Below are 17935 nucleotides of genomic sequence, written 5' to 3'. Positions count from 1 at the left end.
CCGGTCCGGTGAAACTCAAAAAACACTGACCTTCCCTGCCCGGCGACGTGGCGCGCTCCGGGCCTCTCCAACGGCCTCCCCCATCCCCGCCTCCCGCTTCTGCCCCCGCAGCCCCGCCCACGGCGTCAACACCACCGCACGCGCGTGGGCAATCCCGTAAACTCCACACCCCCTCCCTCACAAAGCCACGCCTCGGCCTCGCCTGCTTCGCTGCTCCGACCAGAGCACCGCGTCGCGCTCCAGCGCCATGGCGATGCGGCTCTTCTCGTCCTCGCCGCCTCCCCCGCCCCTCCCGGGCCCTGCCACCACCAAGGCCTCATCCGCCGCCGCGCTCTTCTTCCTCCGCCTACGCCGCCGGAGGCCCGCTGCCGCGGCAGGGGGAGGGCCCGAGCGGGACGGGGAGGGCCCCTTCGACAGGAGAATGGAGGAGATTGCGAAGAAGGTCCCGCTCTTCGAGCCCGCCATGGGCGAGCCCGCCGCCACGGCTGAGCGCCCGCTGCCCATCAACCTCGAGCTCTGGCTCCACCGCGCCAAGGTGCACACCAGGAAGTACGAGTTCGCGGAAGCCGAGAAGCTCCTCAACAAGGTGCGCACCTACAGCACAGAGTTCAATGCATCCAACATAATAGTATGACATCTCACTGAAACACAACAAGAGATAATGAGGCTGCATTGTGCTCTAAAATGCTACTCCATTATTGTTTATATAGAATCATCAAGTGTCTAATTGTTTGGTTGCTCTAAGCTGACGATCGGTTTCTGATCCAGTGCATGTTGTATTGGCCTGAAGACGGGCGCCCATACGTCGCGCTTGGGAAGCTATATAGCAAACAGTCGAGGTTTGACAAAGCTAGAGCGGCTTATGAAAGGGGCTGCCAAGCCACACAGGGAGAAAATCCATACATTTGGCAGGTTTGCACGTCATCACCTCACTTCTAAACCGACTAGTAGAAAAATTTATACCACGTCAGCAATGCAGGGCATGTGGTTCATCCTCTAGAGGCTTACGTGTCAACATAAATAATGCCCATACGGTTATCTTAACAATATCTTAATATACCAAGTGTAATTTTTTTTGTTAATATGCCATGTGTGGATTTGACTATGTTTAACTATAACTCGTTCGTCTATATGTTATACTCGGTGTTTCTCAAACGAAAAAGAACACACTGGGAGCACCTATAAGGGTCAATCTTTTTACTATTTAGCTTTCATTTACACATGTTATTTATGTCAGAACATAATTTCTTGAAATATTGTTACGATCTGGTAGAAAATGTAGGAAGTCATTCGAGATTTTTGATTGAATCCTGTGTGATGTGCCCAGCTGGAACTATCTTGCACATTGACCCCAGTGTGTATGTTTGACATATCTAGAAATTACGTCATCTAGTGAGAAATCCAATAAAACATGCAGAAGTCATGGTTTTCCTTTTGCTTGGATTACAGTGCTGGGCAGTGCTAGAAAGCAAGGGTGGGAGTATTCGAAGAGCACGAGAGCTATTTGATGCTGCTACTGTAGCTGATGCAAAGCACATTGCAGCTTGGCATGGGTGGGCAATTTTAGAAATCAAACAAGGAAACATAAAAAAGGCTCGGAACCTACTTGCAAAAGGTCTGAAATATTGTGGAGGAAATGAGTACATTTACCAGACTCTTGCTTTGCTTGAAGCTAGAGCAGAGCGCTTTGAACAAGCACGGACTTTATTCCAGCAAGCTACTCAATGCAATCCAAAAAGTTGTGCAAGTTGGCTAGTAAGTATTTGCTTCATAGTTTTCTGTTTACTGCATAAAAAGAAATTTCAAGCTGTATTTTGTGTTGAACTGTGAACTTATGTATGACAATTTTCTAGTAGTCTTGGGCTCAGGTAGAAATGCGTGCAGAAAACAATGTCATTGCGAGGAAGCTCTTTGAGGTAATACTTAGACAATCATACTTCCCATTGATGGTTTTTACTGGTTTGGTTCTCATACTTGTAATTTTCTAAGGCTTGTTCATCCATTTCCTCATGTTCACGTATCTTCAGAGGGTTTTTTGTCTTAATGGGTAGTGTGAAGTAGAAAGAAATTCCAAGTAGCGATGGAATTATTGTAGATTCACCCTTTATTTGTCTGGTTTTTGTTGGAAGATCTGCTCTACTAGTAACTATATCGGTTTCAGTTATTCCACTATAATACAATGCTAGGGTCATACTATGGTGCTATTGGTTCACATCTGCATGTGATAGTTCCTCGTATTATTTATCACATTCCTTGAAAGAAAATCAAGTTTCTTGGCAGAAAGTAACTTCGGTTTTCCTGTGCAGAAAGCTGTCCAGGCTAGTCCCAAGAACAGATTTTCGTGGCATGTTTGGGCACTCTTTGAGGCCAATCAAGGTAACACTGACAAAGCAAGGAAGTTACTTAAGATTGGCCATGCTGTGAACCCTAGGGACCCTGTAATTCTACAGTCACTTGCACTGCTGGAATACAATTGTGCATCTCCAAATGTTGCCCGTGTATTATTTAGAAAGGCATCTCAGATTGATCCAAGGCACCAACCAGTTTGGATAGTAAGTATTTCTGCACTTACCTCTTTTATTAATCTGACCATTTAAGCTCCATGTGGTTTGCTTTACTTCATTTGCAGTTGGTCTGTACGCCTTTTCTTAATGTTCTTTTTCCTCTGTCTGGAGATACAATTTTTCAGTTTCCGACATTACTTTGTTGTAGTGCCTCTTACAGTAGAGCTGCAACTTGCAAGTCCTAGTTATTCAGTATGCAAATATACAATCGAATCATTTGGGAATGGAAAGGTTCACGGAATATTCAGTGCATCCCTTGAGTTCAGAATATGCCTTCCCTTTTGTTAGTACTTCTGTGTTGTGCTCTATATCCTTCTTTCACCTTCAGAGTTTAGATTATTTAGCCAGTGTTCTTTAAGATCTTGAGTGATATATTTTGAGTTTCTGTAGAGTTTACTTTTTGGGTGCAATTAGATATATTACCTACCTTCCACCATGGAAGGTGTTGCATTTTCTCTTTTTTCAGAGAGTACAAGCAAGACACATAAACTCACACACACCACACCCCATGATGCTCACACATTTTACCGGCTTCACTTAACGTGGGCACATGCTATTCTACTAATGCGAACACACACCTGCACGCCTAGGGATCGAACCAGATATATGGTCACAGGAATATCTGTAGGTTTTGCATGTTGTTGGTCACATTGAAGTAAAAAAGATTGGATATGAACAACTAGAAGGACAGATGTTTCTACCAAAATCAGGAACGAAATATACAAGAGTACCACTTTGCATTCAACATTTAGATGTGCTTTTTATTTCCAGCTAATTGACATGGCTACTTGCTTATGGACTGTTTTCTTTACAGTATTAGGTTATCTTTGAAACTTAGCATTTCATGTTATAGGCTTGGGGTTGGATGGAGTGGAAAGAAGGAAATGAGAGAACTGCAAGGTCACTCTATCAAAGAGCCTTGTCAGTTAATTCAACAAATGAATGTGCTGCTCGTTGTCTTCAGGTAAAGAATATCACTTGAACAAAATCTGATACTTTGTCTAAGTGTTTGTTATACCTTTTTGTCTCACACACCATCGAATATATACAGTTTGATTTGATGAAATAGTCCAACTTGACTGCTTGCTCGTATGTGTGAAGCATATGTTGTATCCATGATTTGAAGGCTCAAACTGCATCATTCTAGCAATTTGAAGATTAGCTCCTAATGTCGGCTATTATTCCATTTACTATCTCATACCATTAAATTATGAGCACTACTTTTATAGGCTTGGGGAGTCCTAGAACAGCGTGTGGGTAACTACACTGCTGCCAGAAGATTGTTGAGGTCTTCGCTGAACATCAATTCTCAGAGTGAGGTGACATGGCTGACATGGGCGGCACTAGAGGAGGAACAGGGGGATCCAGTTCGAGCTGAAGAAATACGGGACCTTTATTTTCAGCAGGTTAGTGCATGCAAACTATATCTTTTGTGTTCATGTGTTTGTGCCTACATCTCCATGAACAACATAGTAGCAGGCTAGCAGCAGTTGTTAGCCTACCGCGGGAGACCCGTGGCAATGCAACTGATCATTCCCCATCCTGACAGCGTATCGAGGTCATGGATGATGCCTCCTGGGTCATGGGCTTCCTCGACATCATCGATCCTGCTCTAGACAGCGTGAAGAAGCTCCTAAACATGGACCGACCGTCCGGTCAAGTGATGCAGCAAGGTAGGAACAGGGGGATCACAGCTGAAGGTTCAAGTACTTCTGACCTCGACAGCGGCACGGCTGAAGGTTCAAGCACTCCCAACCTCGACAGCATCGTGGACCGCCGTGCTGCATACACTCGGGAGGCAGAGAGTGATTTTGACGTGGACGGCTTCATCAGGAGGAGGCTGGCCCTGGACCCGGCGGAGCTAGACGCTGTGCTAGAGGGCTCTGATCCCGGAGTTATTTCTCAGAGGAGGACGCGGCGGCTGACCAGGAAGCCTCTCCCTCTTCTTCCCGTCCCGTAGTTCCTTCTTCCGTCCAGCATTAGCAGCAGTTGTTGCCATGTCCACCGTGCACAGCCATCCAGCGATCACTGACAGGTACCGTGGCCTGAGGGACAGTAGTAAGTAGTACGTGCATTTATGTGTATATCTGTAATAAGAAGAACCCCGATGCTGACATTAGCAGTCACTTGCCCATTGTGTATGTAGTTCTGTCAGAGGCTGCTCGAGAAGCAGTGTAGCTGTGTATAGAAGCCCATCAGTCTTGTGTGGTTACAGCATTTGTTCTTTGCAAGTAGTCTAACTCTCCGGATAGATGCCACTCGATGTCTCGGAGGAGCACCAACACTGGCCATCTTCGAGTCCAAGTTTATGAGACTCATGCCTTGGAGCCTAGTAAAAGGGCAAGTCAATCCGTAGCGGAGCGTTGAGCTCATCCCATTGTGGTCCTGAAGTTGACTTCAATCGGTTCGTTTGTGCGTCCGAGTGAAGGACGACCCTCGAGGGTGTTTGGCGGACCGAGAGTGATTCTTAGGAAAGAGATCACCGGTGATCAATCGGATTGATCTGCGGCGAAATTACCGCGATTTCAAAATGCGCGTGCGTGCGGACGCGGTTGCGCCGCGGATCGTGGGGAAAGTGGAGGCACGGCACCTCGATTCCTGCCCCGGAAATCTGCCATGTGTCGCACTTCCTCTGTGCGGCGAGATTTGAGGGTGCCGTGGGACCGGAGATCAACGACCACTAATCCTCGGGGTGGATTTATCCACGGTATAAAACACGGTAGGGTTGGGGTAGAAAAATTACCAAATCCCTTTTTCACCCCTTCGTCCACTTTGACGAGCTCGCCACCCGCCCTCTCCACCAAGCCCACCACCACGCCTTGCCGGAGTGTGCGGAGAGGATGGTGAAGGACGCGACGGCCAAGCTTGAGCGGGCCAAGAAGGCACAGAAGGACTCGTCGTCGAGCCCCGCTCCCTCGCCCGACTGGATCCAGGGGGATTGGCTTCCGCCTCAGGTCACTGCGGAAGACATGGAGGGGATCGTCATCGACGGGTTGGTCCCGGAGGAAGGCTGGAGGCTACCGGAGGCAGACAAGCCGGAGCCCGCACCACGGCTGGATAAGCATGTCCTCCTCATGATGCACGTCGAGCGAGGCTTTTCCATGCCACCTCATCCCTTCCTCCGCAGTTTCTTGAACTTCTTCGGGGTGCAACTGCATCACCTGCCCCTGAAAGTGCATTATATCGACTAGAGGGGGGGGGTGAATAGACAATCTTTACAAATTTTTCACTGAGGAAATTCAACTTGAGGAATTTCCTAAGTCACGAACTACTAGCAGCGGAATAAGTACTCAGGTGCATGCGGAACAGAGCAGTAGCACAGTCATCATGATTGAATGAAACAAGCACAGAGTACAAGTGGCGTGAAAACAGGATGAGCAGGCTGAAAACAATGTGACTGAAGAAATATGATCGAGGAAATTGAGAAAGTCTTCAGTCAAAGTCTTCAAACAGTAATGATCAAGTTCATCAACATATGAATGAGGAAATGAAAGGGTTGAGGAAATAGAACCAGTAGCTTGGTGAAGACGATGATTTGTTAGACCAGTTCCAACTGTTGTGACAATCGTACGTCTGGTTGGAGCGGCTAGGTATTTAAACCTGAGAACACACAGTCCTCACCGTATTCTCCTTGAGCTAAGGTCACACAGACCTCACCCAATCACTCGTGGTAAGTCTTTAGGTGACTTCCAAACCTTCACAGACTCGGTCACTCGGCGACCCACAATTACTCTTGGATGCTCTAGACCATTGAAAGTGCGTTATATCGACTAGAGGGGGGGTGAATGGACGATTTTTATGAAAGTCTTCAAAACTTGGGAGTTATGAAGACAAACAGTGAAGATTATGCCTATTACTATGCAGCGGAAGTTAGATTACACTAGGCCAGCCATGGTCATGTATTCATTAGAGTGAAAGCACAGTGACAAACAGCTTCAGTGTAATAAGGATCAAGTAGGAAGAAGTTATGAAGCCAAACAGATCATGCATTCACGTTATGAAGACAAATGATAAAGCAAGCATGCAGTGACTTCACAATGAGTAACAGCAAGAGAAGGAAGTGAGGATGAAACCAGTGACTCGTTGAAGACAATGATATGTTGGACCAGTTCCAGTTGCTGTGACAACTGTACGTCTGGTTGGAGCGGCTAGGTATTTAAACCTTATGACACACAGTCCCGGACACCCAGTCCTGAACACACAGTTCAGGACACCAAGTCCTCACCGTATTCTCCTTGAGCTAAGGTCACTTAGTCCTCGCCCAATCACTCTGGTAAGTCTTCAAGGTAGACTCCCAAACCTTCACAGACTTCGTTCACTGGCAATCCACAATGTCTCTTGGATGCTCTGAACGCGACGCCTAACCGTCTGGAGGATTCACAGTCCTCAAGTGTAATAAGTATTCAGATCACACAGACAAGAAGACTTAAGTGATGCCCAATTTACTCTGGCTCTGGGTGGTTAGGGCTTTTCTCCTCACTAGGAATTTTCTCTCAAAGGCTTCGAGGTGGGTTGCTCTCAAACGACAAAAGCCGTGCACTGAAATCTGAGCAGCCAACCGTTTATGGTTGTGGGGGTGAGCTATTTATAGCCACTTGGCAACCCGACCTGATTTGTCCGAAATGACCCTGGGTCACTAAGGAACTGACACGTGTCTCAACGGTCAGATTTCGAACTCTCATGACAACTTTACTTGGGCTGCAAGCAAAGCTGACTTGTCCGGCTCTGGACAAGATTCGCTCTCATTGTCTTCACTCGAAGACATAGGTTTTTGATTTAGGCATCACTTCAGTCATTCTGACTGGTTCTCCTGGACCCCACTTAACAGTACGGTGGTTCCTATGACTCAACACAAAATAAAAAGAACTACGAAAGATCTAAGTCTTCGAGTTCCATAGGCTTCATAACGTGTCTTGTTTTGTCATAGTCTTCAATGTGAATATCTTCATATACCACCTTTGTCTTCAGTGTCTTCATACATTTTTAGGGGTCATCTCTGGTAGTAAAACCGAATCAATGAGGGACTTCTACTTGTGTTTTCCTGCAATTCTCACAAACACATTAGTCCCTCAACTAGGTTTGTCGTCAATACTCCAAAACCAACTAGGGGTGGCACTAGATGCACTTACAATCTCCCCCTTTTTGGTGATTGATGACAAACTAGTTGAAGTTTTCAACGGGGAATATAAAGTGTGAAGTTTGTAAAGGAATTGTCTTCATAAGTTGCAAGAGCTCCCCCTGAAGATGTGCATATAAGTTAATTTGCTTTTGGAATGCAAATGCACATGGCAGGTTGTACTTGTGGAGATCAGCTTCAGCTTATGATGACAATCCACTATGCATGTGAGAGTATATGAAGATAATGACATGCATAATGGAAAATGGACGTCTGCAGAATGAGGTGAGTGCGGAATTTATCGTCGCACATGCGGAATTTATCTTCGCAAACAGAGTGGTAAACAAGTAGCAGACGACCATCGAGTTTTAGTGTTTACAACTCAAAAGAACCAAATGAAGCAAAAACAAGAGTTGTAAACACGAAGCAAAGTATAACAAAACAAGGCACCCGCCCATGTTGACCCGCTTGAAGACTATAAACATCATATGCTTCTCCCCCTTTTGTCAGGAATGACCAAAAAGGTTTGAAGACATAGAGTTTTCTACGCGTTCCTAGGCGCAGCAGGGTCGGTGGAGTTGTTTGGCGGTGCTGAGCTTTGAGGTGCTGAAGCAGGTGGTGGTGAAGTAGCATCATCATCTTCATCAATGATCCTTGCAGTGACGGTGGCAGCAGATGAGGAAAACTCAGAGTCTTCAAGTGATGGTGTGTTGCGCATCACAGCCCTCCTAGGGGGTGTGGTGTCAAATTTGAAGCGCTCTGTGAAGCCATCCTCTTCAGGTTCAACTTCAGTGCAGATCATTGAGAGCCCTTTCCACGTACGACGGCAAGTCTCATGTGTAACGAAGGCATTCTTGGTGGCCAGGTTTCGAAGACGATTGACATCCACCAAGAGGCTCTTCATCTGACGTTTCAGCCAGTCGTGATGCTTATCTTGCTTTTGGTGAAGGGCCACAAGAAGCTCTCGGTCAGTGAGGACACGAGCACGCTTCTTGGGTCTTGGAGCGTTTGTGCTATCTGTGGCTTCAGTTGATGCCGGTGCACGTGTAGTGCCAGCCATCGGATAGACTCTGGACATGGCTTCAACACCTTCAACATTCTGCGTGAAGCTCTGGTGTTCGGCATTCTGAAGACTTATTGGTTGCTTGGAAGGCTCAGGGTATATTGCTTCAGCAGAGATATCCACATCTGGCAGGAAGATGCGATGGTTTCGGGTTGAGGGCTGATACGAAATTGTAGAGTGCAGTTTGATCAGCCTCATCACCCAAGGGGCATAGATTTTTAGACCAAATAAGTCCGAGCCTGACGCTGCAAGTTGTTGTATGAAAAGATCCTGTGCGTTGAAGCATTTGCCATGCATGATATAGAATATGAGAGTCTTCATTGCACCCTCAATCTTGGCATGTGGAGAGTGTCCCTTAATGGGCCAGAGAGTCCGCCGAATAATGTGATATATGGTCCTGGGCAGGTACTCTAGGTCTTCAACGAAGAACTCAGTTGGATATGGTGCATCCTGAGGCAATGGCTTCATCATTGAGAGCATCTGACTCATATTTGGTTCAGGTCTCTGGAAAATACTCTCAACAGCTTCAGAATGTGGTTGGCAGCCTTCTTCGAAGAATTCGCCTGGAGTGGGCAGGCCGGTGAGCTCAATGATATCAAATGCATTGGCTTCATGATGGACATTTCCGGTCATCCACTCCAGGATCCAAGTCTTCGGATCTCTGTTGTATCCTTTGATATGGAGAGTGGCATAAAACTGAAGTAGAAGCTCTTCGTTCCAGTGCTCTTCATCAGTTACAAACGGCAGCAGACCTACTTGCTTGAAGCAGTCCAAAGCTTCCTCAAGACATGGCAGACCAGCAATGGCTTCAACCTCAAGGTGCTTGTGAGGGAAGATGCGACCTTGGTTGTATAAGATGCATGAATAATAGCTGCGCTGTGAATAGCTCCAGAACCTGTCTGATACAATCCTTTCCCTTGAATAGGGGTTCTTGGAGCTATTGAAAAATGTGTTGTCTGCCTTGAAGCTGTTTATATCAAAGGAGCCAGGTGCTGATGCAGGACCTGGGAACCTTGGAAGCCTTGGGACTGGCTTCTGGACATGAGGCCTGTGCTCTATGTGATAATCAAATTGTGGACCTGCAGCAGACTTAGGAACTGAAGTGTCTGGCTCAGTGGCTTCGCTGTCCGCTGAAGCATTTGGTGGGGAAGGCTCCACATTGGCTTCAGTGTTTGTAGTTGGAGGGACAACCTCAGGCACGTTCTCCTGGGAAACTGCATCTTGATGGAGCGAGGGAGTGGGTTCTGGAGGTGCTTCTTCATTGTCTTCGGCTGATGCAGCCGGAATTTCTGCAGACTGGACTTGAGGCCGTGGACCTTTGCGAAGCCTACGGAACGCAGACGACGCTTGTGGTGTCGGAGTGGGCTGGGCCTCAATGTCTTCTTCTTCCTCCTGAGGGCGATCCGCCCATGACTCATCTTGTGCCATTGGCGTCAGAGGACGTCCAATGCTGATGAGTTCGCTTGTTTCAAGCTGAGGAAGGGCTGCATCACCTTGCACATTGTCCTGATGACCAATGTCTTCAGTAGCTATTGGATCGGCTGCTGGAATATCTTCAGCGTCAGGTGCCTCTGTGGGAGCAGGCTCATGAACTGTCAGTCTTCTTTCTGCATTGGGGTGAACGACAGAAAGGGGTTCAACCATCAAGGGCTATGTGGGAGCAGCCCTAGATTTCTTGGTCTTGCGCTTCTTTTTACTGGGGGCAGTAGGAGAGGCTTCAGAGCTCTTCCTTTTTTTGGCTTCAGCTTCTGCAGCTCTCGTCTTCTTTAGCTCTGAAGCTGTTGACCGGCTCTTTGGCTTCGAGCCGGTCGTGGCGGTTGAGAAGACAATCGGAATAGCTGCTTGTTTTGATGCCTCTGATTCGCTCACAACAGGCTGCTTCTTCTTCTTTGCGGCCATCTTGGGGTCGATGCCAGGACGCCCAAGTGCCTTGCGCTTTTCAGCCTCGTTGTAGGCTTGAACACATTTGTCTGCCAAAGACTTCATCCTTTCACGTGAGCCTTGAGCTTCAGCACGCTTCTTCAGAAAGTTTTCTTTGAGATCATGCAGCATGATTTTGAAGTTCCTCACTTCCTGCACGCTGAGGCTGGCCATGTGCTTCTTGAACTGAGCTTTTTCGTGATCAATTTTCTGCTTCAGCTCAACAATGCGCTGAGCAATGGCCAGTTCTGAAGCAATTGCGCCTTGGAAGGCGACGCTGAGTCCAACAGGCAGCTCTAGATCATTGAAGCTTATGTCTGGTGTGTCAAACCATTCATCGATGAAGCTGTGGATAATGGTGACATCAAAGAGAGGCAGATTGTTGAAGATTTCTGCTTCCTCCTTGCTTTTGATGAGCTGTTCTAGTGCGTCATCGCCCAGATCTTCATCGCTTGATAGATCAATGGCTTCACTGCGCAGAATGGCAGCAGCAGTGAGCTCTTTACCTGTTTGTTGCTGGGGCTCCTTTTCGTTCAGGGGCTTGGAGACGCGGGATACGTCTTCAGACTGCACACTAACTTCAGGAGGTGCAGTTTTCAATGGCTTCGCCCTTGAGATTTTTGAGGCAGGGGCCGGCTTCAAAGCTTTTGGTTTCTTTGTCTGCTTTGGCTTCGGCACAGCAGGAGCTTCATCAGACTCAGAATCAGCTGGAGGGTCATTCACAGTAGTCCCTTGGACTAAGATGTGGGTGATCAGGCCCTCAAGATTGGCAAACGGACCGATGATATTGGGTTCCGCGTCGCGTGTGCCATCTGCCCTTGGTGAGGAGGGACCAGGGTTGAAGTCAAGCCCAAATTTCTTCTTGTTTAGCTTCGCAGACTGTTTGGCAAACTGAAAGTTGCGCTTGAAGAGATTGTCGTCACAACACCAGAGAAGTGACGACGGATGTGCATCATCAGGCTGTGGTCCTCGGACCATGCATGGGTAGAAGCCTTGAGCAATGGCTTCATCTCTAGTCCTGGGTACAAGGTTCTTGTATAAGATATCCCCCCATGGACTCTTGATAGCATTCTTTTCGGCATACTCCTGGGTGACGAAGCGATATTTGAACCACTGTTCTGCCCAATAGCGTCGAATCCATTAGATTTGAGTCTTGCGCTGCCCATAGCTCTCTTCTGGATCTGTTTTGTACATTTCTGCCAAGTCTTCAGGCAGATCCTTGGAAGTTCCCTCACGTCTCTGTCTGCCCCCTTTCTTGCTGCTGCAACTGAAGCCATAAACTTTAACTTGAAAGGCTTCAAAACTTTCAAAGGCTTCAAAGGCTTTCTTTTTCTGGACCAACAGGAACTGGCTTTAGGAGAGTTTATGTGATGCTGTAGGAATTCTGCAAATGAATGCAGACTATGAGAACCGAAGGATTCTCCCACGGACATGTACCTGTGACAGCATTAAGGTGCGAGGGAAGGGGAAGAGGTCATATGCATTCTCAGAAGGTTTTGAAGATTAATCAGTTTAGAAGACATTGACCTCATTGTGCGAAGACATTCACTTTATAGATAAGAAGTTGGTTCCAGATTTGTACGAACCCATAGATCAGTACAAGTGAGGAATCTAACTACTTTATGAAGCACAAGTGAATATACTAGGCATGTTATGAGATGCAGCGAGAGATCTAACTGGTGTAAAGAGAAACTTCTTATGGTAGAAAGTGACAGAACCATGAGATCAAAAGAGGCTGTAAAAAGAAGTTTTATTTACCACACTGGAACTGCTAGACGGAAGGAAGTTGATGCCGAGCAGTTCAGTCCTCCGTGCCCTAACTTGGCGACGGAAAACACCTACGGCGACGGCGGAGAGGACGATGTCCGCGGTCGGCGTGAGGACGGCGTTGGAGAGGTTGCGGCAGCGAAGCGCTTCGTCTCCGGCGTCGTCGAGTGCTAGCGGTGGCGCTAGGGTTCGTGCGAGGATGGAAGAAAGAGATAATGACCATGGTAAGTGTGAATTTATAGACTCAGAGGCGGCACTGTGCTATTACGCAGGTGCCCCTGGCGGTTCGCATTTGAGGCACGCGTGGCCAGTTAGCGGAAGTTTGGGGTTTGTTCCACGTCCCACGCACGCCTAAATTGTCGGGCGGTCGTTCCTGCTTCTCCGGATCTTATGTGGAGGAATGAGCATTAAAAACGGACTTTTATGGTTGTCTCTATGTCTTCAGCTGACAAGGACACAGTGAAGACATTCGACAGTTTCAACAGAATGCATATGACTTGGAGAGATAGAGTTTGAGATAGAAAGCATAGAGAGATTAGGGTCCGATCACATTCACTTAGTTCAAAAGATTCAACCAAGAAGACATAGCTATAAGTGAATGTTGTAGAGGACAAAACACTTGAGCATACATATCTATTTAATCAACGTAATGAAGATAATCAAGAAGACATATTGAGTTCGAAGCCAAGTTAAATGTGAAGATATTGCAAGGTAACGCCATGAGTTAAACACTTCAAAATGGAACGTTTGGTGGTGGCGTTACCCACCGTATAGGAAGTATTAGACCCAGACACGGCGCACAATTATCGTGGCGCTCTAAAGTCAAATTCCACATTAATGTATTCACACTTAGAATATATGTCTTCATTGATTGAAGATATACTTTACTTTGTGTGTTGCACATCTAAGTCATCAATATGCATAAGTGTTAGGATGTGTGCCTGATCACAGGACATTTGAGGATTCCAGGATATTTAGCTCACACCGTAACTTGCAAAACCTCTTCTCATCCAAGGGCTTGGTGAAGATATCTGCCAATTGCTCTTCAGTGTTGACGTGTATGATATCAATGTCTTCCTTCACAACATGATCTCTGAGAAAGTGATGACGAATTTCAATGTGCTTTGTCTTCGAGTGCTGAACTGGGTTGTTGGAAATCTTGATGGCGCTTTCGTTGTCGCAGTAAAGTGGCACTTGCTTCAGATGAATGCCATAATCCTTGAGTGTTTGCTTCATCCACAGAAGCTGAGCGCAGCAAGATCCAGCAGCAATGTATTCAGATTCAGCAGTGGAGAGAGATACACAGTTCTGCTTCTTTGAAGACCAACATACAAGTGATCGTCCCAGAAAGTGACATGTGCCTGATGTAGACTTGCGATCAACTTTGTCACCAGCATAATCAGCATCCGAAAATCCAACCAAATCAAACTCTGAGCCCTTTGGATACCATAATCCTAGAGTTGGGGTGTGAGCCAAATATCGAAGAATTCGCTTCACAGCTAAGTGATGCGACTCCTTTGGTGCCGCTTGAAATCGAGCAGACATGCAAACACTAAGCATGATATCTGGCCTAGATGCACATAAATAAAGCAAAGACCCAATCATGGAGCGGTATGCCTTTTGATCGAACTCTTTACCATTGTCGTCAGGATCTAGATGATGTTTGGCTGGCATCGGTGTTGTGAAGCCTTTGCAGTCTTGCATACCGAACTTCTTCAGGCAATCTTTGAGATACTTCTCTTGAGATATGAAGATGCCATTGCGCTGTTGTCGTATTTGAAGGCCAAGGAAGAACTTCAGCTCCCCCATCATGGACATCTGACATTGCTCTTGCATCATATATCCAAACTCTTCACTGTACTTCTGATTGGTGCAGCCGAAGATAATGTCATCCACATATATTTGGCATACAAACAGTTCACCATCGTATGTCTTCGTGAAAAGAGTGGGATCCAGGGAACCAGGTATGAAGCCTTTGCTCTTCAGAAAGTGCTTGAGTGTGTCATACCAGGCCCTAGGGGCTTGTTTGAGGCCATACAGTGCCTTGTTGAGCTTGTATACCATATCAGGATGTTTTGGATTTTCAAAGCCAGGCGGTTGTGCAACATACACTTCTTCTTCAATCTTGCCATTGAGAAAGGCACTTTTCACATCCATTTGATATAGAAGTATGTTATGATGATTTGCATAGGCCAGCAGTATGCGTATGGCTTCAAGTCTGACAGCCTGCCTTATAATGAATTGAAGACCTTGATTTGATGAATCTCATAATCCATGGTGCATAAGGCTTCAACTCAAAAGATGACAGAGCAACATTGGCCAAAGTCCTCATGAAGAAATCATGGTAATCGATAGGAATACCATGTATGATATTGAACATCAGATTCTTCATTATGCCAACAACCTCTTCTTCATCAGAGTTGTGGCCCTTGATCGGACTGAGGGTTTTGGTCAATATTCTATATACTGTCCTTGGCACATAAAGCAATTCCTTGACGAGGAATGTGGTCCTTGGAGCTTGTCTAGGCTTCAAAGGCTTCATCAGCACTTGCATCAGATGATTTGAAAGTTCAGGTTCTGCATACATGAGTCTGGCACTTTCAGTGGGAGGACTGGCTGGGACGACATGAAGCAATTCAGAGGCTGGTGCTTTGTAGTGAGTATTTTCAGACATCCAGTCGAGCACCCATGAATTCATATCTTCAACATTGCGAGTGATGTGTAGCGTTGCATAGAATTGAAGAAGAGTTCTTCATTCCAGTTGCAAATGTCAGTGCAGAGGTTGAGCAGTCCAGCGTCATGAAGAACACTGAGGACAGGGGTGAAGCATGGAAGAGACTCCATATCCACATGAGGAATTTGATGATGTTCAAAAACCTTGTCTTTATCAAATACCAGTGAGGAATATAAATTCATTTGGCTGGCTGTCTAGAAGTGCTTGCGACGAAGTCTAGCAGTCATAAGGATTATAATCTGAGAAGAAATGATGCTCAACAAAGAAATCATCAGCTTTGTATTTTTGCTTCTTGGTGTGAGGATTCTGTGGCTTGGGCAGAAGATTAATAGTTGAAGTCTTGACTGCCTCTTGTTGCATAACCTCTGGAGCCACAGGCTGAGGAATTTCAGTAGCTGGTTCAGCAACAGCAACCTTGGCCTCCATTTCTTCAGTGTTAGAGTCAGACCATCCGGTGGAGCCGCATCGTAATGAACAACGTGGAGTGCAAGTCAAGAAACTACCAAATAGATTGTTTCCATCTCTGTTGGTCTATTTGTATTGTACACAAACTCTGTAATTTCTGGATGCATATATATACAAGGAGGCTATACCGTGGCTGGCATTGAGCCGCCCGGTGTATTCCAATTTACATGGTATCAGGCCACATCGTTCCTCTCCTATCAAGACTCGATCTCAAAACCTAATCGCCGCCGCCGTTGCTGCTTCCCACAGCCTCCTTCTTCTCTACCACCATGAACGCTGACGACCTCAAGAAGCTCGAAGAGGAGCTCAGGCAACACGAGTCCATCATCAAAACTCGCGAGGAAGAACTCCAGCATCTTGCCGAGGAGTGCGGCAAGACAGTTCTCGCATCCACCCCTGCACCTGTTCCTGCATCGTCCTCCTATGCTGCTTCAATCACGACATATGTTCCCATCACTCTTGGTCTTCAACACTCCAACTACGCCATGTGGCGTGAGCTTTTTCTCGTGGCCCTCGGGCGCTACGGCCTCTCCAGCCACGTCGTCGGCGCCGCCAACGCCACCCCCTCCGAGACGTCGCCTACCTCGGACTGGGGACGCGATGAGTACACGGTGTTGGGGAACGTAGTATTTCAAAATTTTTGCCTACGATCACGCAAGATCTATCTAGGAGAAGCATATCAACGAGCGGGGAGAGTGTGTCTACGTACCCTCGTAGACCGAAAGCGGAAGCGTTAAGTAACGCGGTTGATGTAGTCGAACGTCTTCGCGATCCAACCGATCAAGTATCGAACGCACGACACCTCCGCGATCTGCACACGTTCAGCTCGGTGACATCCCTCGAACTCTAGATCCAGCTGAGGCCGAGGGAGAGTTTCATCAGCACGACGGCGTGGTGACGGTGATGATGAAGTTACCGACGCAGGACTTCGCCTAAGCACTACGACAATATGACCGAGGTGTGTTTCTGTGGAGGGGGGCACCACACACGGCTAAAACAATTGTCAACTTGTGTGTCTATGGGGTGCCCCCTCCCCCGTATACAAAGGAGTGGAGGAGGGGGAGGGCCGGCCTCCTAGGGCGTGCCCCAAGGGGGGATTCCTACTCCTACTAGGAGTAGGTTTCCCCCCTTTCCTAGTCCAACTAGGAGGGCGAAGGAAGGGAAGAGGGAGAGAAGGAGGCCCCCCCAAACCCTACTCCAATTCGGATTCGGCCTAGGGGGGCGCACACCACACCTGGCCGCCTCCTCCTCTCTTCCACTATGGCCCATCAAGGCCCAATAACTCCCCGAGGGATTCGGTAACCCCCCGGTACTCCGGTAAATGCCCGAACTAATCCGAAACCTTTCTTGTGTCCAAACATAACCTTCCAATATATCAATCTTCATGTCTCAACCATTTCGAGACTCCTCGTCATGTCCGTGATCACATCCTGGACTCCGAACTACCTTCGGTACACCAAAACACATAAACTCATAATACCGATCGTCATCTAACGTTAAGCGTGCGGACCCTACGGGTTCGAGAACTATGTAGACATGACCGAGACTCATCTCCAGTCAATAACCAATAGCGGAACCTGGATGCTCATATTGGTTCCTACATATTCTACGAAGATCTTTATTGGTCAAACCGCATAACAACATACGTTGTTCCCTTTGTCATCGGTATGTTACTTGCCCAACATTCAATCGTCGGTGTCATCATACCTAGTTCAATTTTGTTACCGGCAAGTCTCTTTACTCGTTCCGTAATGCAACATCCCGCAACTAACTCATTAGTCACATTGCTTGCAAGGCTTATAGTGATGTGCATTACCGAGAGGGCCCAGAGATACCTATCCGACAATCAGAGTGACAAATCCTAATCTCGATCTATGCCAACTCAACAAACACCATTGGAGACACCTGTAGAGCATCTTTATAATCACCCAGTTACGTTGTGATGTTTGATAGCACACTAAGTGTTCCTCCGGTATTTGGGAGTTGCATAATCTCATAGTCATAGGAACATGTAGAAGTTATGAAGAAAGCAATAGCAATAAACTAAACGATCATAGTGCTAAGCTAACGGAAGGGTCAAGTCAATCACATCATTCTCCAATGATGTGATCCCGTTTCATCAAATGACAACTCATGTCTATGGCTAGGAAACTTAACCATCTTTGATTAACGAGCTAGTCAAGTAGAGACGTACTAGTGACACTCTGTTTGTCTATGTATTCACACATGTACTAAGTTTCCGATTAATACAATTCTAGCATGAATAATAAACATTTATCATGATATAAGGAAATATAAATAACAAC

General features: G+C 46.8%; 1 protein-coding gene across 1 annotated transcript; it reads left to right on the top strand.

The window, feature by feature from the left end:
- Positions 1 to 161: 161 nt before the first annotated feature.
- LOC125551891 (protein high chlorophyll fluorescent 107) lies at positions 162 to 4776 on the top strand. The gene is made up of 8 exons (XM_048715278.1): positions 162 to 586; positions 769 to 912; positions 1450 to 1755; positions 1857 to 1916; positions 2307 to 2552; positions 3418 to 3528; positions 3794 to 3970; positions 4114 to 4776. Exons 1-8 carry the CDS (start codon positions 248 to 250, stop codon positions 4522 to 4524), a joined length of 1794 nt encoding a protein of 597 aa, XP_048571235.1. The 5' UTR covers positions 162 to 247; the 3' UTR covers positions 4525 to 4776.
- The last annotated feature ends 13159 nt before the right edge of the window (positions 4777 to 17935 follow it).

The sequence above is a fragment of the Triticum urartu genome, chromosome 4 (genome assembly GCF_003073215.2).
Source record: "Triticum urartu cultivar G1812 chromosome 4, Tu2.1, whole genome shotgun sequence".
NCBI lineage: Eukaryota > Viridiplantae > Streptophyta > Magnoliopsida > Poales > Poaceae > Triticum > Triticum urartu.
This window is presented reverse-complemented; position numbering and strand designations above follow the sequence as displayed.